This window comes from Ascaphus truei, chromosome 4, assembly GCF_040206685.1.
Source record: "Ascaphus truei isolate aAscTru1 chromosome 4, aAscTru1.hap1, whole genome shotgun sequence".
NCBI classification, from domain to species: domain Eukaryota; kingdom Metazoa; phylum Chordata; class Amphibia; order Anura; family Ascaphidae; genus Ascaphus; species Ascaphus truei.
In genome coordinates this window covers 87,731,790-87,758,432 of record NC_134486.1, presented here as the reverse complement: position 1 = coordinate 87,758,432, position 26,643 = coordinate 87,731,790, and the positions used below count along the sequence as shown (strand labels likewise).

The window sequence follows — 26,643 nt, the reverse complement described above, 5'->3', positions numbered from 1 at the left end:
TTAACGGTTAGAAGGTTATGGCAAGGGCTTAGGGTATGAGGATTTTAGGATAAGGGCTTAGGGTAGGGGTTTTTAGGCTAACAGGTTAAGGTTATTAGGATATGGGGTTGCATTAGTTTTAGGGGTTAACATTAGGGGGTTTTAGGGTAAGGTTAGTCACTTATCGGCAGTAATTTGGTCACAGCAGAATGGCCATGACCAAATATTCTAGATCGATCCCTGCTTCAGCTAAAGTGGCTCAATCAGTGGCTCGGTCAATTTCTCTGAACCACCTGTGTTGGAGTAAATGATATCCTTAAAATATGACCTGTTGGGGGTTCTTCAGGACTGGAGTTGGGAACTACTGATCTACTGTAGATTGTCATTTATACATTTCATGTTGCAATATAATTTAAATAAGCGCACTCTCACTGTGGAAAATGTAAACACAGATTTTAAATTCAATACCCTATGTTTGGAGCAGACTTTTTTCCTCCAAATACATGAAACGGTGATGGGGTATAATATGGCTTCTTCGTATGCAAACATTTTAATGGATTTAGTTGATCGCACATACATTTATGCATCTCAATTGTACCGGAGCCATGTGACCACATGGCTCCGGTACATAGATACTGTATTTTTGGTGTGTCGGCAGGGACAGAATGGATTAGGTGAATTCATAAATGATTACAAAAATATATACCATGGAACCATTACATTTACGGCAGACATATGGACTCAATACATTTTTTAGATGTAAGGATATATAAAACTGATAGTGGCACAGGTACATATATTTTTACCAAAATTACAGGCCACAACTCATTGTTGCAGGCTTTGAGTTTTCACGCCAAAAGTCTTAAGGAATCTCTCCCACATAGTCAATTGCTATGGGTACACAGGATTGGGGATGATAATAGACTAGTGGAGGAAAGGATGCAGTATATGTTGAATAAATTTAAAAATCGAGGTTATCGGCAAACTGAATTGGAAACGTTGAAAAATAGGGCTCTGTCTAAAGAAAGTTATGTTTTATTTTTATTACAGCTGAAAGTAGTCACAGAGAAGGAATACAGAATCCCGCTGGTATCCACATACTCAGTACAATAAAGTAGAGTTCGACACATTGTGAACAAATATAGGTACGTCCTCCAAAGTGATGATAGGATAGCTGGACAGTTTAATGCTCAACCACTGATGTCATACAGAAGATCTAAGAATGTTAAGGACATCATTACGAAGACTGAATTATCGGTCACAGAACAGGAACCACTATGGCTGTATAAACCAGTGGGATATAGTCATGTGTACATTATATTCATTGTAATGGAGTTATAAAAGGGAAGACATTTTCTCAGCCCCATAGTGGAAAATCTTAAGCAATTAACCAGTTCCTCAACTGTCAATCTGATAATGTGGAAAAATATCAAAGAGTAAACTCCAAGAGAACCGATGCTCTAAATCGTGCATACATGAAATCCACAATATTATCCAATGTATAAATAGGACAAAGTCGTTTTGGTGGACGAAACGCGTCAAGAGTTCTCTCTGTGGCAGAAAGAACTATCTGTATGCACTAAATAAACAACCTTTTAATGTGATTGCGCTTGGGTACCAGTTTTTTGTACCCCTGCGGTAAGCTGTGAACCGCCTGAACCTTTTCTTCAATCTGATAATGTGGTATATGTATTGAAATGTGCTTGGGGGACCCTATATGTGGGTGAGACCATGAAGATATTGCTAAGGAGAATTAGTGAACATAAAAGTTTGATAAGAAATAAATCATAGATTTCTTCAGTTTCTAGACATTTTCAGGAACATGGGTTACTTGGTGAGCTAGTTACGGTTTTAAGAAATAGCACAGGTAATAAAAACGAGACGTGTGGTAAATAGAATGACATCATTTAAGCAAAGGGATTGTGGTGGATATACAGAGTTGGATACACCTGTCTGCTACTTTGCATCTTAATTCCTATGGAAGCAGTAAAGGTGTACTTAGTTTTTCACACATGGCTTCTCCATTTTGGCTTTATTTTTGTTAAATAAATCATGACATGGTGTAATATGTCATGTGTTGTTGTTCATCGGAGGTTGTATTTACCTAATTTTTAGACCTGCTAAGGATTGTTATTATGTCCTGATATGTAAAACCATAGAATTCAAAGAGGGTGTACTTTCTTTTTCACACAACTGTGTGTGTGTGTATATGTGTATATATATACTGTGTATATATATATATTTTTATATATATATATATATATATGTATATATATATGTCAAAAGGAGCGCTACTGATTGTGGCCAAGGGTATACAACCAAAGACAAAGATACCCAATGCTACATCCAATGTGACAAAATACATTGTTAAATACTTCAATGTTAATATTCTCATGAATAAGGGTAATTTAGTTAAACCCTTTGGCCAGAGTGTTATAAGCCTGTAGCCATTTCACAGCATGACCAGTATGCAGGTCCTAACACTACCTGTGAAAATTCTATTTACCTCTGCAGCAAGATACCTGTTAAGGCTTATCGTGACATTAACTTACTATAGGTTAACGTAACGTCAAGTCACTTAACTGAGTTTTATGGGTCTGGGCTCTAGCGCTTACTCAATGTTCTGCGGAGTCTCTTCTATCATGTACTCACGATACAATTTGAGTGATCACTTATAACTACTACAATTCACTCTACAGTACCTGGGTCTTCTGGAAACAGAGCTAGGCCTCCTGCTGTTGGCACAGAATGCTGTGGCCAGGTTGTTAACTAACAAGACCCAATCTTGCCACATGACAGCTGTTCTCCATTCTCTGCACTGGCTGCCTGAAAAATGGCGAATTTATTTCAAGGTTGGCTTGTTGACATTCAAAGCCCTACACGACCAGGGTCCTAGCTATCTGAAAGAGCTTCTAGCTCCCTACACTCCTATTCACTCACTTCGATCTGCAGACAACGGACTCCTTTGTTCCCAGAATCTCCTTGACTTCCTTTGGGGCCCAACCTTTTAGCCACGCTGCTCCCACTTTATGGAATAGTCTGCTGCGTACAATTCGAGAGGCCCCCCCTCTGGAAATCAATAAAAACAGGCTCAAGACCTACCTGTTTACCCAAGCATTTAACTAATGAATCAGCATTTAATAATAACAACAGCATCCTGTATTGTATCTTTCCTTGTATTTGGTCTCTTTTATAACCTTAAATGTTTCTTCTTTTCCCCTTTTTGCAACTGTGAAGTGTTCCGAGTCCCATTGGGAGAATATAAATAAAGGTATTATTATAAGACTAGAAGCCCTGCATAGCTTCAAGCTACTTCTAAATACTTTGCTTTGGGCTGATCAGTGCACATTCATATCCTGCTCTGTCACAGGTACACTGCTCAATCATTTATCAAAAGAGCACTATTTCCTATACTTATATGTTAGATCAGCGGTGCGCAAACTGGGGGGCGTGAGATTAACTGCAGGGGGCGCGGGGTTTACAGAGACCCTGCGCGCTTCCCGAAGGCACTTAAATTAAGTGCCGGGGGAAGCGGCGAAGACCTCTGTAAACCTTTCCGTGGTTCAGCCGTTATCTGGAGACACGTCGCCATGGCAACGTGGCATCATTTAATGTGGCGTTGCATTGCTATGGCAACGTGACATCATGACGCCCAGACGCCGGGAACCCCGGTAAGGAAGGGGGATGGAGGGGGGCGCGCGGAGAGCAGGACAGCCGGCAGGGGGGCGCAGGGGGGAAAGATTGCGCTCTCCCTGTGATAGATTTCCTCATAGCCCCTGTCGCCTTGAAAGGCACATTTCCATTGACCCCCTCAGGTGCAGCAATGTGCTGAAAACCAGTATGTTTATTTCTCTGACAGCAAATCATTAAACAAAGTTTTTATGTTTTTAGCCAAGAACGAAATCTTAATCAATTTTGACATTGATAGGTATCAAACCAGGACTCCCGCATTGGGTCTGCATTCTCACTCATCAGGGTCTGCACAGACCTCAGGAAATTGAGCAATTGACGTCAGCATCAACTTAATAAAATGTCATTTATGTGGGCTATATACCGCCCTCAAATATCACACACGCAGCCCTTTGGACTGACACCGAATGTGGTTGCACCTATGAACCCCCCCCTCAGCCCGTACAACCTCTAGCGTGTGAGGTGTGCAGCTTGCTTGTGTCAAAGGTCTGTTGCAGATGTCGTAGGCTCGTGGGCAGGAGAAGGTGTGGAGGGACTTTCCATTTCACTACAGGAGTTGTGTGAGGTTCTGCCTACATCATTATAAAGGTCGCACTGACTCCTCCCAGCGGCGCTCTGTGATTGGACAAAGCGCACAGTGCAGCTTCTGGCTCAGATACTGTACATTACTCTGCGTTCCACTGATCAGACTCACAACCAAGTCTCTGTCACAGGTAGTCTGCAGCACTCCTCTTCTTGCACAGTTGTTGTTTTTTTATTCTTTTGTTTTACTACCATTTAGTTTTAGTGCCATCAAGAAGACCAGCAGTTGTACTGTGCTTGATTGCAAGGGAGCACCTTTCTAATTACCTAGGAGGGCAGCAAAGCTCAGGTAAAGCTGGATTTCAAAAGTTTTCTTCTCCGCTTGGTGCTATGAGGGTATAAGGGAAGAGGAAATACATCTCAAAGTCGAGCCCACGTTTTGGCAACGAAGACGGGGGATCAAATACATCGATCTTGGATGCAACACTTTACTTTGCCTTGAGGATGAATGACTGGTAGGACTGGCCGCTGTTCATATTCAGGTGTGTGGGACCTGTTCCATATCAGGCAGAAAGCACCACATCAGGCTGGGGTCCTCCGATAGGACTAGACATTGGTTATCTCCCCATTGTTGTCTGGTACATCACCCACCTGCCACTGCTGGTGAACAATAAACTGCTCCTCAACCATCAGGAGGGTTATCTTTACACAGATTTTTGCCACCAGGACACACAATGGCTGGTAAGTAGCCTACTTAAGTCTATGGTGGACTGTGAATGTTGCATTCAATTATATATATATATATATTTTTTTTATTTTTTTTTGCGCCATTGACAATTGCTCTGTTTTATAAGTGTCCCGGGATCGATCACATATATACAGTGTGAATAGTAGTTAATGGGTGTATTAATATATATATATATATATATATATATATATATATATATATATATATATATACACACATACACACACACACACACACACACACACACACACACACATACAGTGTTCGACAAACCTATACATTTGCTCGCCCCGGGCGAGTGGATTTAACCCCCGGCCGAGTAAATATTGGCCCAAGCAGCACACGTTTGGTACTAGGTGGCGAGTAGATTTTTTGGTGATTTGTCAACCACTGTGTATATATATATATATATATACACACACACACACACACACACACACACTGCATCTATGTTGCATTCCGCAACATATACTGCATCTATATATAAACTGTTCTTCTGTTTGGGGATATATATATATATCCCAAACAGAAGAGCTTATTTCCTCTATAACATTATTGTACCTCATATAAGAGTTATCATAAACACAGCTGCAGCTGTGAGGTCTGTTGACCAAGCAGAGCCAAATGACAACCTAAGAAACTAAGTGTTACTTATTAACAATATTATAGGCCCTTATTCAATATACTGTAGAGCCCTATTCATTTGTGTGGAGCTGATCTCTTCTCCAGCACTGGGAAGCAGCTTTACAGCATATTGAACAGGGGCCTTAAACAGAGAATATTGACACCCTAACATTGGCAAATGAACTACTCCCAAGCGTTCCATTTCTTTAACCACAATAAATGCAGCACACGATGGGCTATTTTAACCTAAAACACTTGTCATACATTGATGCTATAATCTGTCCTTGAGTGATTATTTTACAGTGGTGGAAATGTCACTAACAATAGTGCTACTGTTTCTGATTTCAGTAACTAATCCTATTGAATACAGGGGCAAAGCCTTTGGGTTCCTACACATTTTTTTATTTATAGAATAGATATAAAAGAATAGAAATGGCAGAAAAAAAATGTTTCTTTAAAAATGAAGTGAAGGTGTCTCAATTAAAGTACATTGCTATTATAAACATCGCATTTTGAGCACTGCTCTTTTTCTTCCCTATTAACTTCACAATGGCCACTTTGAGAAGCTGAAACTATAATCTCTTTATGTACAGTAGAATATGTATAGGTAAGCACTAAAATATCCTATTCTCTGTGTATGCATCATTCCCTTAGAGTTAAATTGCGTGATATTTTTATTTATTTTTTCACCGAAACCTAAAATAAAAAAAAAGAATCAGAAAAACGAAAAAGAAGAAGTTAAAAACCACCGATGGCTAGTCACGAGAGAAAAGGATCACTTCTCTAAATATGATAGAAGCCAAACCAATCAGGTGCCACAAACTATAGAGCAGATTGCGGATTGACAGCCCTGCTGTCCAATGAAATCATGGTGACCAAGTAGATACTGTAGCAGCAAGTAAGTTACAGAGTAATCATGGGGGTAACGATGGTGTATACAGTAATATAAAATCTCATCTTATTTGCAGCATTGAAGGACTTCAGTGTACAATACAGTACATTTCCTTGAGTTGATCTCTCATGTCTTCGTTTCTGTGTTGTTTGTGTTGTTTTCATTAGGACCAGGAAGTTCTAAATAACTTTTGGTTTGGTGTTGTCAGAGCCCTGTGTGACGTTGTGGCCCAGGAGTTATTGTTCCCCACGTTAGTGTGTGTATGGAATTTTTTCAAAAGTGAAATAGAGATTGAAAGGCATTTTTTGGGCTGACTTCTTAGTGATACCAATCTACTAGTAAAAACAAGGCTGTCACTTCCTCCTTGCCAAAAGCCAGTTTCCAATACAATGCTGTTCAGCGTACTTGGATGGAATACATCCCCAAAACATACACCTTTCTTTAAACAAACAAAGAATTAAAGTATGTTCAGTTCCAAACATGTCTAATAGCCCAGTTTGTTTAGGCAGGTCCCTTTTGGTGGTGAATGAAACTGGCTTTTGGCAAGGAGGAAGTGACAGCCTTGTTTTTACTAGTAGATTAGTATCACTACGAAGTCAGCCCAAAAAATGCCTTTCAATCTCTATTTCACTCTTTTGAAAAAATTCCATACACACACTGACGTGGGAGTAAATAACTCCTGGGCCACAACGTCACACAGGGCTCTGACAACACCAAACCAAACGTTATTTAGAACTTCCTTGTCCTAATGAATATATATATATATATATACCACACTTATTAAGGTTATGGTGGGTAAAAAAAAGTGACAAAAACCCTCCACAGTAAAGCATAAAGCAACTGTAAATATTACTGTATGTTCATTTGCATGTCTTAGACAGGTCTGCAACCCTGTCTTTCCCCATTATCGCCCAGCATACAGCGTTTCCACTGCAGCAAGGGATTCTGGGAAATGACATGCAAATGAGCACACAGTGCCACCTTTTGTCTCAAGCTCGTATTACACAAGCAAATCCTCAAGCCAATGCATACTGTTTTAAACACAGCTTTTAGACAGAGGCTGGGATGAGATGCAAAGCCAGTAAACCCACTCACAGACATGTTTCAACCTTGATGGGTATCATCAGTGTGAGGTTGGTTGTACTGGTATATATATATACATACATACATACATACATACACACACACAGACACACACACACACACACACACACTACACCTTATTGCCATTTCAAGTGCTCCATCTTTAGATGCAGTATTGATATTAAATGTAGAGATATCTTTTCATTCACTATCAGGTCCAGATGTTGATATACTGCAAACAAGCAATGGTGCTGTCTGATTTTGATACATTTTAAACATGTTCAATTATCTGTTTCCTTTTCTGTAATGTCAGAAGTATCAGTCAGGCCAACTTCCTTCTTGTTAATGAACTACAGTACATGGACATGTAAATGTTGAAGTAGTTTCTTTCAGTTGATGCAGCTAAAAAGAACAAATACAGTACAAAAAAAAAATATTCTGGTGACACACATTTTTAAAATCTTACCGGAGATCCAGGGATCTGCCCACCTCTCCGTCGGTGAGCTTCACCGGGCAAATTAGAAAAACAATATGGCTGCCAGGAGTAGCGGCCAATAGAAAAGCCACAATGTAATCGGAAGATGACGTTGCAGCTTTCTATTAGTGACCCTGGAAAATAAAATAATTCAGGGTCGGGCTTAGAGCAAGGCAGTTGCTTTGCGCCCCATGCGTTCGGGGGGCCCTGTGCTGCCTCCTCTCCCTCCTGTTAGTGCTGGGATCCAAATTCCACCTGACTTGAGAGGCGCAGAGCTGGGGAGTCCTGTGTGTGTGTTAAGCTGCGTTCAATAGTGTGAGCGATGGACGAACTGCAACAGCTCTATAGTGCCGGCCATAGTGAGCGCGAGCGCGCACGAGATGAAGAGCGACCGTGAGGCAGAATTTTGAGGCGACAACATTGATTTATTTTGTCGCCCCCAACGGCCGGGTCACGTGAGCTGCTCAGCCAGTGAGGGTGAACCAGCCTCATGATGTCACGGCTACGCCTCAGCCACGCCTCCACGTCGTGAGCGATATGAGTCCACAGATCGCTCGGGCGACAGGTGATGTCCCCAGGCCACCTGATGCCCACCAATGCTTTATGGAGATGTTATTGCTCTATGTACAAGTTTATTATTAAAAACAACATACTAAAGAGCCAGAAGACTAAATAAACTAAAAAAAAAATACACTAGGGTTATTTATTAAAGTCTCCTGGCTACAAAACTAGGGCAAAACCAGAGAATTACAACTGAATTATCACAGAAAAATCACATTGCTTGACCTTGGAGCCTGCGAGGAAGCTCCCCTTCCCTCCCCCAACCCACATATAAATAAATAAAGACACAACAAAGGTCTGGAGGTACAAAGGCCATGGCTTTATTTATACAAATAAACCCTGGTTAGTGCCAACCCTGCCAGTGTGCTCTCCTCCCTGGTAAAGGCCGATGGCACCCCAACCATGGCCCGCAAGACCACCAAGGCGCCCGATGGCACAGACGTTACGCGAAACTGGGCCCAGGAAATCGCACAAATGAGCCCTGCCCACTCGCTACCCCCAGCCACCACAAGGCTTTAGGGGTTATCTGCACCATAGAGCCCTGCTGCCAAGGTTAACGCACACCGACCCCCCCAACAGCCACAGTAACGTAGGCAACCCATGCCATAGAATGCCCACCTCAAGCATGGCAGACATAGTTGCATAGTTACATAGTAGATGAAGTTGAAAAGACGTACGTCCATCGAGTTCAACCTATGCTAAATTTAGAAAGATACTTTATCCAGTATCCTCACCTATAGTATATTGATCCAGAGGAAGGCAAACAAAAAACCCCAGTGATATAACCTCCAATGATCTCTCATAAGGGGGGAAATTAATTCCTTCCTGACTCCAAGAATTGGCAATGGGATTACTCTCTGGATCAACATCCTTCCCATGTATAATTATTTTTGAAAAGGAAGAAAATACAACATAATATACAATATATTATACCATTGTTATGGCATTACACAAACAAAGGGGCGGGAACTTCTTTTCAGGCAGCAGACTGCCTTCCTTCCCCTGCGCGCCTCTGAATCCACTTAGCTCCGCCCCCCCCCCCCCGTGACACTGGGGAGAGGAAGGGGAAACAGCATGCAATCTAGCCAAGCTGGAGGGGAGAGGGGAAGCAGCACGTGAACCGACACCAAAGGTGAGGAGATGGGGAAGAGGGGAAGGCTAGCCCTTGCGGTCAGGTGCCCCGTCGCCGAGGGGCTCCAGGCTGCTTTCAATGAAGTCAATTTTCCTTCTTGAATCAGGTGCAGTTTTTTTGCACTGGGTTTTGTCCGCAGTTTTACAGCTGGGAGACTTCAGTAACCCACCTAGTGTATTTATATGTGTAACGGATTTTCTGGCCTAGCCTGACCCACCCAATCTCACATTGGCCCCTGTGGTCTAACCAGTCCCCATTACATGGTCGTGTCTGGTGGTGCACCTGTTGGCAACAGGACGCCTGAGTCTCCCGCATGATGTTGTGTGGGGATTGCCAACCCAGACAGGCAGCTGAGGTAGTGTGTGCGAGTCCTACCTATATCCAGTGCAGCGCCTCCACCTCATCAGGATCCCTGCGTCTGCTTGGGGATGATTCTGATGAGGAACTCCTCTGTGGTGCCATCATATGTAGAGTAAGTTCAGACTCACACATGAAGATGTCTTGAATCAAGGTTGCTTTATTGTGGCTTACAGTCGGGCCAACTGCCCCATACATTGAGTCGTCTAGCCACACATCTTGCTGTGTTATCCTTTCAAAGGTACACCCTCCCAATGGAGTGGGATCCACTCTCCCCTCAGGGAGATCACCCCTGTGCCAGGTCCCTGGACACAGTATGGTTTGTCAGCTTGACGTTCTTAACATAGAATGGGTTCACTAGTTAACGCACTAGTGTGCCACCCACTCTCAAGTCTCAACGCAGACTTGCTCCTTACTCCAACCCACTAACTTTGAGCAGTGCTGTGCCTTATATATCTCAGGAGGCAGGCACATCTCTGATGTCACTAACGGTGGACTCAGAGTATGTAGCCACTCCCCTCCATACATAGGGCACCTCACCAGGGTGTGAGGGCAAACCTCCATGATTACTGCTGGCATCCCTGTAACCAGGTTTACTGCCAGCAGGGGAGAAAACTGCAGACCATTTTACAGCATGGCTACATATGTATGATTTTGTTGAAAGATCCTCAGATCAGAGTTGCTGGCCACAGCCTGATTCCTTTAAGTGATACAGAACATATCAAATAATGACAGTCAGTGATCCACCTGTGCTGACACAGGGGTATCCTGAAAACCTGAACTGGAGGTTGCCCTTAGGGACTGGAGTTGGCCATTCCTGTACTAAGCATCCACTTTCATATTGAAATGTATAGTATATTTCTGGTACATTGGTTACACCGGAGTTTTTCAGCACAGAAGTTGACTTCCTGGTTCTTGTATATATGTTTTACTAGATGTTTGACATCACATGATACAGAAGAGGAAGTGCATGAAGTATTTTTGTGGAGTCGTGGTTTGCCAATCACAAACAGTTTTCTTTACAAATTGTTATTTCTATCAGCCGTAATATGTATACTTGCCTAAGGGAAACATTTTACAGACAGATTGCTTGTAAATTGGGGATATCATTTATTCCCAGTGTTACTGACAGTCAATGAGAGCCCCAAAATAATACAAATAGCAATGTAAATCCCAACTTCTTACACTTAATGCCTAAAACCCTAAATTAACCAATTGATGTCCCTCATTTATTCGTTGAGTTGTGAAATTGTATTTGTATTTTAAACACTAACATTCACCTGTCGTCCCCCTCATCATTCCCACACCGCCCCCCCCCCTTTTACCAGACCGTCCCCACCTGTATACACACACAGATCCCCCCCTCTATACCCACACAGATTTCCCCTCTATACCCACACAGATCCCCAATCTATACCCACACAGATCCCCCCTCTATACCCACACAGATCCCCCCTCTATACCCACACAGATCCCCCCTCTATACCCACACAGATCCCCCCTCTATACCCACACAGATCCCCCCTCTATACCCACACAGATCCCCCCCCTCTAGACCCACACAAATCCCCCCTCCATACCCAGGCAAATCCCCCATCTCCATACCCACACAGATCCACCTTCCATACCAACGCAGATACCCCCTCTATATCCACACAGATCCCCCCCATCTCCATACCCACACAGATCCCCCCCATCTCCATACCCACACAGATCCCCATCTCCATACCCACACAGATCTCCCTCCATACCCATGCAGATACCCCCTCCATACCCACACAGATACCCCCTCCATACCCACACAGATACCCCCTCCATACCCACACAGATACCCCCTCCATACCCACACAGATACCCCCTCCATACCCACCCAGATACCCCCTCCATACCCACACAGATACCCCCTCCATACCCACACAGATACTCCCTCCATACCCACACAGATACCCCCTCCATACCCACACAGATACCCCCTCCATACCCACACAGATCCCACCCCCTCCATACCCACACAGATACCCCCTCCATACCCACACAGATCCCACCCCCTCCATACCCACATAGATCCCACCCCCTCTATACCCACACAGATCCCACCCCCTCTATACCCACACAGATCCCACCCCCTCTATACCCACACAGATCCCACCCCCTCTATACCCACACAGATCTCCCTCCATACCCATGCAGATCTCACCTCTATACCCACACAAATACCCCCTCCTCCATACCCACACAGATCTCCCTCCATACCCATGCAGATCTCACCTCTATACCCACACAAATACCCCCTCCTCCATACCCACACAGATCTCCCTCCATACCCATGCAGATCTCACCTCTATACCCACAGATCCCCCTTCATACCCACACAGATCCCCCTTCATACTCACACAGATCCTCCCACCCCTCCATGCCCACACAGATCGTCCTTCCCCCCTTCATACCCACACAGATCCTCCCACCCCCTTCATACTCACACAGATCCTCCCACCCCCTTCATGCCCACACAAATCCTCCCACCCCTTCATACTCACACAGATCCTCCTTCCCCCCTTCATACCCACACAGTCTCCTTTTCTCTGGACTGCACAGCTTAAATGCGCGGTGCTGCAGGTTGTGTGAAGGCAGCGTGCCTGTCACTCACTGCCGAAGCCTCGATACTTGCGCCCCACAATGCCTTGCACTTAAAGAGACGGACCGTAGTGGAAAACGCAAGACATTGTGGGTCGCAAGTATCGAGGCTCTGGCAGTGAGTGACATTCACGCTGCCCTCAGACAGTCTGCAGTTCCGGGTCTTTAAGCCGACCTCATGAAGAGGAGCCTGCATCCCAATCTCATCTACCAGGGACTCTCACATCCACCACCAGTTTAAGTTCTTTCAACTCTAAGACTGTCTCACATTTTAATCTGGTCTGTAACTGTTTCATACACTCATAATATATATTTTCTTTAACTGTGCATACAATGTCTTGTATATAATGTATACCCTGTTCATTTATGTAACTGTACTTGTAACCATGTACTATTTGTCTTAACTCTGTGCCCAGGACATACTTGAAAACGAGAGGTAACTCTCAATGTATTTCTTCCTGGTAAAACATTTTATAAATAAATAAATTATTCGCCTGCCTTGATTTCACACTAGTCGCGGATGAGTGAACGTGTGGATTTCTCCAGCCCTGCCAAGAGCACTCCCCAAATAACTAAGGATGGGCAATTTCCCTGGTGTTTTGGTTTGACGGTTTTTTTTTTTCGTTTTGGTATTGACGAAACTCAATTGTTTTTTGGTTTTGCAAAAAATAATGGATTTTTGTTTATACGTTTGGGCAAAACCTCAATCAGAGGATGAGCCTTTCTTGGATTTGGGCTGGAATTTTGCCCAGATTAGAGTGTTTGTTCTGAAGTTTGACCATTCTTAATAGAAACTATAATGTTTGACATCATGGTATATTGCAGGTCTCTTCATTTGATGTGGTCCTCTGACTCTCTGCTCCTGCTTATTTTATACTACTTGCTTAGGCAGCTAAGTGCAATTTTTCACACTGAAACTCATTTGTGAATTAACGCAGGGGCGCGCAATTTCCTGGGGGGAGGGGAGGGGTGCGGCGCTTACAGAGGCTCCGCACTCTTCCCCACAACATTTAAATTAAATGCCAGGGGGAGGCGCGAGGCCTCTGTACGTCTCTCTTACCTGCTCTCAGGCAACGCGTCACCAGGATAACGCGGCGTCAAATGGCAACGCAACGTTATGACGCCGCCAGAGCCGGTAAGAGGGGGGCGCAAACAGAAAAGTTTGTGCACCCGTGAGTTAAGGTAATGTAAATATATATGGTATAGATGTTATGAATGCTTGCAAACATGTAATATAATAATTTTAAGTCTTTAAATGTATCTAAAATTACATTGCAATACAATTGCGGCCCCTCTACTCCTTAATATTTTCTAATCTGGCCCCTTAATAACATAAAGATAAAAGGTTGAGGAAGTGCTCTGTTAGTAGCAGAAGTCAGTACAGTTCCCGCCTCGTTAATGACAAGGCTGATTAATAATGACATTGCCCAGTGACTGTGAGGAGGATTGTACTGAACAACAGGTCTCAGCCTTCCTGAGCGAAGCAGGGCTCCCCTGCTGTTCCAGCCACCATGAGAGAGGGATTAGATTAATTTCAGCACTGCAAACAGGAATGGATGCTGAACTGGTTCTAGCTCATATTCGTTTAGGTTTGACAAGAGTTGTGAACATTCACAGGAAATGGCGAACATGCTTGAATGTACATTTTCACTGACACTTTTTGGCAAATATTAGACTTTAAAAATAAATAAATTGCACAACTCTAGTTCTGTGTATCTGTCTGCGTTACCTCCTCCTCCTTTTCCTGCTAAGCCACACGATCTGCAGAACTGCTGTTGCTCATCGAATCTGAAAACCCAGTTGCTACAGTGCGCTAATAGTTTTCCAGTTGTTCGTTCTACGGATATGAAACATATCACCATAGCTCTGCATTCAGCATTGTTTCCAGCCTTTTACGTAAGCTTTTAAATACTTTGCAGTTTAGTTTTGCCTGTCAAGTTTGATTCCAAGTATTTTAATGTGTATTCTTATGTCATTTTATCTCCACTAAAATATTAATTTGTCATGCACTGGAAACAAGCACTGCTTTTTAAATTTAAAAAAAAAATAACAAGAAATAACTCTAGAAACCCCAAACAAGGGAGGCTGAGGCACACCTGATGAAAGGTCCATATGGGACCCAAAACGTTGTTATTTCACAGTTCTTGGCTGTCACATTAAAGGGAGAATTGCATTATGAACTTGTGAGTAGAGCTCTACTTTGTATCTCTGTCTTGGAGGAGAGCTGCACTGGGAAGAAATTGTTTGTCTGTGCAGCAGCATTGGCTGCACACGCAGGATTCTCCTCGCCTGAGCATGTCTCCCCGCACTTTGGAATTGAGGCACTCACTACACATAATCACCATTCCGGACCTGGTGATGCGCTGCAGGTTTGAGATAGGAGCTGTGGGAGACGGACATTGCATAGAGATCTTAGCCCCTTTAACAATGCACCATGTTCATTTTTCAGGTGAGCAAACACTGTCTCCTCAATCCTGCATTGCTGCTTTTCCTGTCGGCTAATGATGTCATTATTATTAGTTCTCACACATCCGCCTACGGTACTATGTGCAGAGGATATGGTTATGTGTGACCTTTGCAGCAGCCCACAAGAGAACACACTGAACATGCCACTAGTGTGCGATAAATAAAGTGCCAATAAAAACTCTCGATTTTAAAGGGCACGACATTTGTTATAATAATCATTTTAAAAAGCGGCAGCATTGCTCATCGTGTATCAGGAGGGCACAGATACATTTTTGTAGTACTGTAGGGGCCCGCTCCTAGTGTTTCGCTTCTCGGTGATCCGCCAATACGAGAAGGGGGCGTAATGTCCGTGCATGCGCAGAAGGGGGAGCGGCCAAGTTCGCGCATGCGCAGAAGGGGGACTGCCGAGTCTGCACAAGCGCAGAAGGGGTAGGAGACATGGAAAATCGTCGGTGGACATAGCAAATGCTATGTTCCACTTTTCGGCGATTTTCGCTTGCCGGCGGCACCCTGGAACGAAACCCACTGTATGAGCGGGGCCCTACTGTAATTACGTTACATTGCAAAACAAAATAGAAATGTAAAGGTGTTTCATGATTCCTTGTGCGTTGTGTCTGAATTCTGATCTGTGCTGCTCATTTAGACTGCACTGACTGACCTTATGAAATCAGTATTACAAATGTACCTGCTTGTCAAAATATTATTTCTAACCGTGTGCACACCTGAAGTGTCCAAAAAGTATTTGATGGGGTTTTACATGACTGCTGTGGCTGTATATATCAGTCACTGACTGAGCCACCAATTGAGCCATCTGTGCTGAAGCAGGGATATCCTTAAAACCTAACCTGTTGGTGGCCCTTGAGGGCTAGAGTTGACAACTACTGATCTAGATATATTATTATTTCAGAATGTCTTAGGTCAGAGTTTATAAACCTGAAGGGCTGGCCCTGTACTAAGGGGGGAGGACAGGGACACGCAGAACGGAATATTTAAAAAAAAGCCAAAATTAGATTGTACTCCCCGTTCCTTTAAGTAGAGCTGAATTCTTCTCCAGCACAGAAAATACAGCTTCAGAGCATACTTACCATTCATATATTACACCAAGTACATTCCTTACAAATAGATATTTAACCCTTCGAGGGGCCCTTATTATATTTCCCAAACGTCACAAGGGCTGGCACTCTTGTGGCCGTCAAGACCACGTGATCACTATCCCACACACTACGTGGTTGTGAAAGGGTTAATTGTTATTTTTGACAGCCCAAAAACCTGTTAAGCTTGATTCTGAGTTAATTCTGTGCACTGAATACAGAATTGGGGAAACAAAGCATAAACAATTGTTGCTGGGAGGAACAGGCAACTTAATAAATGAATCACAGCGTTAGGTTTGGAATATTGTCTCATTGTTGTGAGTCGAGTGAACCTGGTTAAATAAGGGCCTAAGGGTGTCTGAACACATACATTGGTATTGCAAACACTGTAGAACTTATGTGCAGTAAAATGATAGACTCTGTTTGTGGAGGTGTGGTAACATTATCTGGCACGTGTGAATTCGATTCGGTGCGTTTTGGCCGTTTAAAATCGGTTCTTCAGTAGTATAAATTCGCATGGTAATATTTCTAGGTCATTTCACTTTTTTTGTCCAGCAAAGATAAAATACCGATAAGCGTTTGCGAGTGCGTTGTACATGTCCCAGTCCTGCCTAATTCACTGCATTGTCACATGTCATACAGTTAAGCTGCCCTGACTGTGCACCACTTTATTACATGAATATCCTTGAGCAGCACTTTCCAATCTTCTTTTTAAACTGGGCCCCCCAAATGAAATGTTTTGGGACCAGGGTTGCCACCTTCTGCTGAATAATAACCGAGAGACTTTTTTTTTTTTAAAGTTAAAATAAAGTTTATTAAACTTATATATTTAAATGTCTTACCTTCTCTAGCGATGGTATCTGTCCCTACATGCTCCTGTCAAAATGGCTCCGCCCTGTGCCGCTCTGGCGCTCCTCAGTCCTCTTCTCCCGCCACCGCCGCCCCTCCCCCCCCAGTTTGCGCACTTTGAGATTTTAAACCCGTAGCCCCACTTTGTAGCGAAAGCCGTAGTCTGCAAGCAAACAGCCCAGAATAATTATTCTATTTAATAGGATTATTAAATATCTGCACTCAAATCCGTGGGATCTCTCTCTCTCTCTGCGGATTAGTCGACAATGGATTTTACAATCCGTGGATCGGATTCTTAAAAATCCGTCCGAATTGTTTCCAATAGTGGTTTTGGATTAATCCGTAGGGATTGAAACTGGTTAGTCACCGGATTTTACACCGTGGAACGGAGTTTGAATGGAATGTCCAGGAAACAGGGTTTGACAGTTCCGCCCATCCCTATTGGGCACCACTGCCCAAGAGATATTGCTTACTGCATTAATCCGTGTACCCGGCTAAACCTGGGTCAAGGAAGATGCAGAATCCAATATCTGAAGACTAGTTTCTAAACCTTGGTACTAACCTCAGTTTCCAGAAAAACAAATCATCAAAATGTTGAAGCCGCAAAGGGCAGAAGCTGCAGATTTTATTCTTGAACATTATTATTTTAGAAATATTTTACTAATTTTGTTAAACCAGGACATCTTCACAAATCCCTACTCCTCATTATGTATTCTGATTTATTTTCTCTATTTTCTATTAGCTTATGTAGCCAGGTCCCCCAGGCTTACCCTCATCTCCGCTGTAATGGGAGAATAAGGGAAGGTTGCAGAGCGTGCAGGGAGCGCTCTGGTACACCGGAGGCTCAGCGGCGGCCCGAGCGGTCAGGGCGCCGCCATCAGTACTTGACAGAGGCGACGGCGTCAGACGAGAGGTTGCGCATGAGCAGAAGTGGCTGCTGTAGCGCGCGAAGCACGGGCCAATCAGAAGGGGCCCAGGACCAGAGACTACAAGTCCCGTGAGCCTCAGCCAGACCAGGTGACGCCAGGGAGCCAATAGGGCGATAGGAAGTCTGCAGGAAGAGGTAGGAGGTTGCGCAGGGGAGCACGCTAGTCAGAGAAGACCGGGAAGGGGAAGAAGTAGGAGCTCAGTGTGTAGAGAGGCAAGTAGCCTCTACACTAGGCCCGCATACCCCAGGCCCAGATAGGCCCTGAGTCCCCAGTCAAGTCTAGTTAATATAGGGACAGGCCCTAGAATAGGAACCTGTCACGTTAGTGTGGGGAGCTAGGGATACAGAGACTGTCACAGCTGCAGTCCAGAGGTTTGGGACCAGACCTCTCCAGGAACACCATCAGTCGCCGGGTGGAATCGCCCCGGAGGACATCACAGACAGCCCCACATCGTTGGAACCTTTGTGAAGACCATCTGCGGGCCTGAGCGCTGGTAACATCCAATAAAGTGGACCAACTATAACATTGTCCATATTAGTGGCTGCGCAGTCAAACACATACATTCACCTTGGGGGTTTATGGTGTGGGGTTTGGACACAGTGTGGGAACACGGTGAAGGGTCGCGTCCTGCGAGACGCGTTAGTTATTGTGTCTCATTGAAGAGTAACATTTATAGAGATGATATATGCATGGTTATGGTTACCGCTAGTAAAGCTACTGTTTCTTTTACATGCTGTGTGAGTAGTACTGTGAGGAACAACTCCCGCTCGGCTGGGAGCCATCGCAGGTGGAGGCGCTGCACCTGGTAAGAGATTACCCCTACATATATATATATATTGCCCCAGGCTCTCCGTGGCAGAGTCTGGGCCCTGCGAGCCAACAGGTTAGACAGCATTGGTGGTATACTGTATTCAGAAGGAAACAGGGCTACACTTATTATTAATATTATAATTTAAATTGCTTAATCATTTCATCCAATGCTGAACATTCACGACTCTCTCCTGAGATTGGGGTTCATATTGGGGTTCATATTAGTGTAAGGTGTTTTCTCTCTGTAATTTGCATACATCGGTTACCATGTCCTTGCAGTCTCTATCACCGCTGCACCTTGCCCTTTATAACCTGTGGGTAATGATTAGGTTATAGACATTGAAATACAAGGCATTTCCTTAATAAAGTTACCCATCCAGGGATTTAATAGTCAGGCGATGTCATCTTCTGAAGCGATCATTACTCATTTAGTTTTGTTTAGTTTCTACTCAATGCTCACATTTATTTCAATGTCAGCAGCTGTTGCTGGTTGGGATTTCTAGTAATTCTTAGGCGATTACTATTCAGGATTTAGATGACAAAGGTTTGTATTCTCTGTGTTCTTTTATTTATAAAATGTTTTACCAGGAAATAATACATTGAGAGCTACCTTTCGTTTTCAAGTATGTCCTGGGCACAGAGTTATGATGGCAATAAATGGTTAACAGTAATCTGTTTGCCAATATTTGGAGTCGGGAAGGAATTTATTTTTCCCCTTATAAGATATCATTGGATGATATTTCACTAGGTTTTTTTTTTTTTTTTACTTCCTCTGGATCAATATACTGTAAATACAAATATAGGATAAAGTATCTGTTGTCTAAATTTAGCATAGGTTGAACGTGATGGATGTACGTCTTTTTCAATCTCATCTACTATGTAACTATTTAAGTATGTAACATTAAATTTGCAGACATTCCATGGACAGTTAGAGATACTATATGATTATTAATCATATATTAATATATGATTTTAGCACATTGTTAATGCAGTGCTTAGATTCCACAGACTTTACAATATAGTAGTATTTACAGAACCAAAACAAGCTATTGCAGTCTAGTTTCACTGGCTACTGTATGCAGAGATAACAGGATCTTGGACACGTTTTCCTCTTGTTATAGCATCTCTGCATTTGTAATTTGATGTGACTTAATTTGACCTGTTTTGCTGCCAGAGGTCCTTCCTGCAGCGCTGGAAGGCATTTGAGCCATTGAGGATTTTGAATGTTTACTGGTAATTCTTTATTGTCCAAAGTGGCCATTTGGGATGTTTTCAGAGGAAAATCCCTATTACGGTGAATTGGGGTTTTTGTCCGAAAATGGCCCAAATGGCCCCATCAGACAATATAGAATTACCCCCTAAATATTATGTGTTCTACCGCTTGGAATGCCTCTTTTTCTATTAGACTAATGATTAAAAACAACAAAAAGTACCTGTTTGTGTTTTCAATGACACTTGTCAATTGATGATAATTATAAATCCTGGTTCGCCACCTATATCAGCAATTTACAATTTAGCATGCCGATTTAAAATGGCTGTTCAATTTGACCCTCACTAATGAATTGCGTGTTTGAGATCTAACGTTATGCAACACACACACACACACACACACACACACACATACACACACACACACACACACAGACACACACACACACACACACACACACACACACACACACACACACACACACACACACACACACACACACACACACACACACACATTTCGAGCAAACAGCTAAAACAGAACAATATACCTGTTCATTTCCCATTTCAAACAATCGGTGCCAAAGAGGATTAACCAGATAAAGATTACTGGCAGAAAATATTCTTCTGTTTACTCTCAGAAAGCATGACGTGTAAAAGCAGGCAGGTAACATGTATTAGTCCACATCATTATAAAATTAGATTAAGAATCTCATAAAGTGATTTGCCGTCTCAGAGAAATCAACAGGCGAAACACTGAGATTACCTGAGCAATTATTTGCACTTCCAAACCAACATTGCATATATAGGAGAGGCTGGAGAATGTTGTAGTTTTTTTGCAAAGTTTGTGGAAATGTAGCCATTTTTTGGGGTGGGGATTGGCAAGACATGTTTTGCAAAAGACAATGTGCAATAGTTTGGCATATCCCTAAGGCTGCGCTTATTGTGCCGGCGACAGCGAAGCGATGTCGCGGCAAAACAAATGAATTGCTGCCGTCGCATGCGCTTATAGTAAGCGCGGTGCAACGGATTGGTCACGATCGCTGGAAGTCATCTCTATTTGATTTTCCAGCGACCGTCGCCTGACCGTTGCCGTCACTATAAGCGCAGCCTAATAGAATGATAACGTCAACTTCAGACTGATCAGTCAGTATACCCAATGACCCGGAGTCAGGAAGCCTCGATGTGGACGTTAATGGCAGTTGCCGTCAGATCTGGCGGGATGTTTCATGATTGTTTGCCAGTGTGTTTGGTTCACATCCTTCGCTGTTATGTATTGTAATTCTGCCATGTAAAAACCTGAGAAAAATAACGCCTGTAAGGTAAAACTTGTTGTACATTTTGGTACATTACTGTGGAACTAGATAACCACTTCAAAACAGCGCGTTTCCACTTCCTCCACACAACAGATTCGGCGCTGCTTATGGGGAAAGACTGTTTAACTCTCCACCACTGGTGAGGCCTACGACTCTTTCCACAGTGTTGTACTCACGGTTGCCACCTTTTATTGAAGGCTAACCCGTAGATAATTGTTTTTTTTTTTTACATGGCTCACAGCGTCAAATGGTGCCACGTTGTCATGGCAACGGGACGCTACGTTATGTCACGGTGTCAAGTTGGCATGACAACGGGGCACCTTGTGGTGCTGAGACGTCACGCGATGCCACGTTGTCAAGGCAACTTGACATTGCGTCACTCCGTGACATCATGTAGTGTCCCGTTGTCAAGGCAACGCGGCGGGGGTTGCAGGGGGAGATGCCGGGAAATGCCGGGAAATGCCGAAACAACCTAGACATTTACCCAGGTAAACCCGTAGCCCAGAGATATGCGTCCGAAACCCGTAGTCTCCGGGTCAAGCCTGGAATGGTGGCAACCCTGAGTTGTACTGTAGGCTTGTCCTGCACTGAAACGGTTAAGACATCACAAACTGGTTAGTGGCATTGTTGCAAAATGTAGCCATTACTAGTTAGACTGCATTCCTTGTTAAATTGTTCCCACAAAGACACACTACAGCGAATTTGCATGTATTACATCTCAGTGGGATACCACGTGAAATCCGTCCTTTTCCATTCGATAAAGAAGGCGCGACTCAGCCAGAGTCTGCAAGTAATTTGCAAAGCGTTAGGTTAATATGTATTTCCATGTACTGACTCCCAGCCAGAACCTTAAATGGGGCTATTGCTGGAGAGGAGAGGGAGAGAATGGACGAATCGCTTGCAAACTCTTAGTGGGCTGCCATTCATTGGCGAAACTGTGAATTGATGGGGAAATATGCAATTTCCAGTTTGCCAAGAATCAAAGTCGGTGAAAAAACTGTTAAAAAGTTTGACGGCATTTTGGAAAGTATCGCCCATCATTAGTGAGCTTTAACACGCATACAAGGTTCCACAAACAGTATTGCGCAGGAGACTAAAAAGAGATGATAAAATCCCTCCAAGCTAGCATTAACATAAACATTAACCCCCCCCCGCCCCCCCGATTAAATATTACTTCCATTAGTTCACCTTAGTGCCAGATAGGGTTGTCCCTTTAATGCCATATATTAAAATCCCTAGTGCACTTATTATGCATGCTCCCTGTAAGGCCTTATTAAATATGCCACGTAACTGCATACCAGGGCTGGAGAAGCGTTCAGTTTCATTTAAATGAATGAGAGTAACATTATTTCACCACTAAATGGTGTCACTAAAGCCTGGCTACAGTAGCTAACATGATTTAGTAAAAAAGGCGATTGAATTGTAATCTCACTATGGTGGGGTATTCATAGTCTGACGTTCCGATCCCTTACATTTTTATTTATACTGAAATGTATGCCAGTGACTCCTTACACTGTCATAAGAACAAAGCTAAGTATGGATACAGTATATGCAGCTTTAAAATAATTGGCTTTTTACTATGTTTTATTAAAGGTGCCTCTCAAATGGGTTGATTTTTTTTTTATACTCCTATAAAAAAAAACTAAAGAATTACAAATATGAATGGTACATTTCACTTATCTAACAAAATAATAATTATTTAAAAAACACACAGCTTTGATCCATACGCCAATTATAGTTATTCTAAGCATGTTTTTTTTTTTCTAACGTCCTCCCATTTAGGGTCTTAGTCACGAGTTGTTAGTAATATACAGGCATACCCCACATTAACGTACACAATGGGACCATAGCATGTATGTAAAGTGAAAATGTACTTAAAGTGAAGTTCTACCTTTTTCCCACTTATCGATGCATGTACTGTACTGTAATCGTCATATACGTGCATAACTGATGTAAATAACGCATTTGTAACAGGCTCTATAGTCTCCCCGCTTGCGCACAGCTTCAGTGCAGGTAGGGAGCCGGTATTGCTGTTCAGGACGTGCTGACAGGCGCATGCGCGAGCTGCCGTTTGCCTATTGGGCGATATGTCCTTACTCGCGAGTGTACTTAAAGTGAGTGTCCTTAAACCGGGGTATGCCTGTATTCTGCACAGTAAGGTATTGAAGTGCATAAGCATACCAAGCATTGCACAGCTGCTTCTGTTTTGTGAATGAATTAGCAAGTGTGTTGTCACCGACTCTGGAATGAAACGTTGATGATGTATTTGTGTATATTGCAACCCACATACATTCACTAAGGTAACAAGTAAACAGAAGGGCCCATATTTATTATGCAGTGCTATTCCTTAAGATACCTTCCAGGGCTGGGAGACACTTTGAGTGGGTAGGAATATGTCCTCTAGCGTCGGAAGTTATCTTATGACACAGCACGGCTTGGTCAATATGAGTCAAAAAGCACATCGGATTTGGTTTATAGATTACCAGAACAGGAATGTTTTGATAAATAATATATATGTTAGGGTGTTTCTCGTTTTTCAAATAGTTTTTTTTCAGTACGCGTTTGTGTTGAATCGAAACCGTTCCAAGAAAAGGGAACTTCTTAAATTAACTCTGGTCTGTCTCGTCCTTTTTCCTTGTGGCTCCCAAAGGGGCATTCCACACGTTTCGGCTCTGGGTATTCCACACTTACCATTCATGTATAAAACAAACAGCAGGGAGTAGTGCTCCTTTTAATTATACACTGTAACAACAAGGTTCTGTTTGACGTAAGATCTCAGATCAAAGTGATTTTTGGTTTCCTGGTTTCCCTATGATAGGCCACTGTTCAGTTTCTTAAGCAGTGCTGTGTACCTGATTTGCTGTGCTCATAACGGCAACTTTGCTATCACTGCAGTGTTCCCCATTTAAGTCTACGGCCTTAGGAAGAGCAATGTGCATTCTATATTCATATTAGTGATATTTCTCACTGACTGAGGGAGCGGAGCCTTAGCCTATAGCAGTGCTGTGTTCCTGATATGCTGTGCTCATAACGGCAACTTTGCTATCACTGCAGTGTTCCCCATTTAAGTGTACGGCCTTAGGAAGAGCAATGTGCATTCTATATTCATATTAGTGATATTTCTCATTGACTGTAGCTTGGAGTTAGGCTTTCTTAAACCTAATAGTTAAAACAGGTATCGAAAACAGCGCAGAAAACCCTGTAACATCCCACCAATACAACAATGTTTCCTGCAATTGAATTTATCATTTGCGACTCTCACAAATATAATCCTTTTTATTTCGAAATGTGATAGCCTTCAATTTAAGAAAAAAAGAACAGGTGCAAAACAGCGCTAATAATATTAAATAAAATCAAATAAATGTTCAGGCAGCCAGGTGAAAGACTGGTGGTACAACCAGTCAGGGTGACAAATGAAAAAAAGGGGTTAACCGGCGCCAGAGAGGGGTAAATACCAGACCAATGAAAGGTGTGACAGTCCAAATACAGTCCTTGGGATGATGAATAGTGATGATTCTCACCTCAGCAGTGCATATGTGGAAAAAGAAGAGAAAAACAAATAATAGTGCAGTAAATCAACACAAAGGGGGGATTGCACAGATGCTAACAATAAAACATACAAGACATACAAACATGAAACACTAGCACGGCCTAAATATTAATAAAAAGCATATTTATTGGTGTGGAAAGTGCATAAACCGCATCCGGAGGGGTAAAATTACAACCCTACTCACAAGATGCTAGAAGGGTACAGGCAACGATCTGATGCGTGCAGCTGGGCTCTCAAGATGGCGACCGGAGCACTTGGGCTGGCGTCTCCACGTGACTGGGATGACTCAGATGACGAAGCCTCTGGGCGGACGTGACGTCTCCTCCGTTGTAATTTCTCCACCGGCTCACAGGACTCCAGTCCTCCAGTCCTCCTCAGCAGCCGCAATGTCGCCGCACCTCGATTTTAAGCACTTATTGGAGACTGCAGATTTCTCCTATGGAACTGCAGACTTCACCACACTGGAACACTCTAAAACCTTGAAACTTCCCGACGCGTTTCGTACGCATGCGCGTACTTCTTCAAGGGATGTGCTTGTCTAATAGTCTCTATGGTATATATACCATCAGTCCAAAGTCCTGATTGGTTAATTGGATGATTGGTATTAACCCCATATAGGGCTAACAGACAGTAGCACATAAACAACGGCCCCGTTTTCCTCTATCTCCGGATCAGATTTCTTCGGCTGTTGCCTCTCCTCGGGGTTCCCCTGAGCCAGTGTCAGCTCCGGAGGATTCTCCAACAGATCTCCTGGCTTTCTGCCAGGAGATCTGTTGGAGAATCCTCCGGAGCTGATTGAAGTAGCTTAAAGATTGAAGTTTGCCACATTCACAAACCTAAGTGAAGGTTTTTGCGCATCTGTAGTCCTAACTCACAGTCCTATTTTGTTCTTCGGTATTAATTCCAACACCGAGATCTATACCAAGACTTTATGAGCCTGAGGAAGCCGTTCATCGGCGAAACGCATTGCTCTTGTTTGTTTTTGACCTACGGAGGCTTCCGTAGTTAGTGTGAAGCAGTCACGATCGCAGTTGAACCAAGAGTTCCCATCTCCCTGCACTCCGGACGCGGAGACAGGGTCATCTGCGACAGGACACCTCACCTTGCTGCGTTAGTGTACCTGGGACTTTGATCTATGTGAGCGCTTTGTGAGTTTTTTGTTTTGTTTTGAACTGTGTGCCGACACTTTGCCTCACTCACTCCATACTGCCATATTGAGGAGGAATCGGGTTGATCATGGGCATCACGACGGGGATTCCCTGCAGATACTCTGCTCGTGAGCCGATATCTTTATCGAATTATCCGGTTGCCATTGTGGACGGGTCTATACACCCCACAGATACCATTTCATCATTTGTACTTACACTGGGCCGTGTAAGTATTTAATCAGTATTTGATTATTGAATCATTATTTCCTATTCCCCTTTCCCGCCCTCTGGAGGCTGTATATGTGAGCATTTATACTCCCACTATACGATTGTGTTTTTGTGCTGATATCTTGCTCTACCCACCCTTATTGCCTTATTGGGGAGGAACCGGGTCGACTACGGGCACCGCAGAGGGGTCCCTTGCTCGTGATTGCACACCAGCACCTACTACCTGTTATCGGTTTGGATGGGTTTGGGAAACCGCACAGTTACAATTTAATCATCTGTACTTACACTGGGCCGTGTGAGTATTATACTATCATATTATATCCCCCCCCCACCACTCCCCCCTATAGAGG

At 43.4% G+C, this 26,643-nt stretch overlaps 1 protein-coding gene across 1 annotated transcript in view; it reads left to right on the top strand.

Moving 5' to 3' along the window:
• Positions 1 to 4,334: 4,334 nt before the first annotated feature.
• REL (REL proto-oncogene, NF-kB subunit) overlaps positions 4,335 to 26,643 on the top strand; it is a 90,708-nt gene continuing 68,399 nt past the window's right edge. Inside the window, exon 1 of the mRNA XM_075596188.1 lies at positions 4,335 to 4,932. Within this exon, the coding sequence (XP_075452303.1) occupies positions 4,926 to 4,932 (7 nt within the window). The 5' untranslated portion in view covers positions 4,335 to 4,925. The remainder of the gene's footprint in view (positions 4,933 to 26,643) is intronic.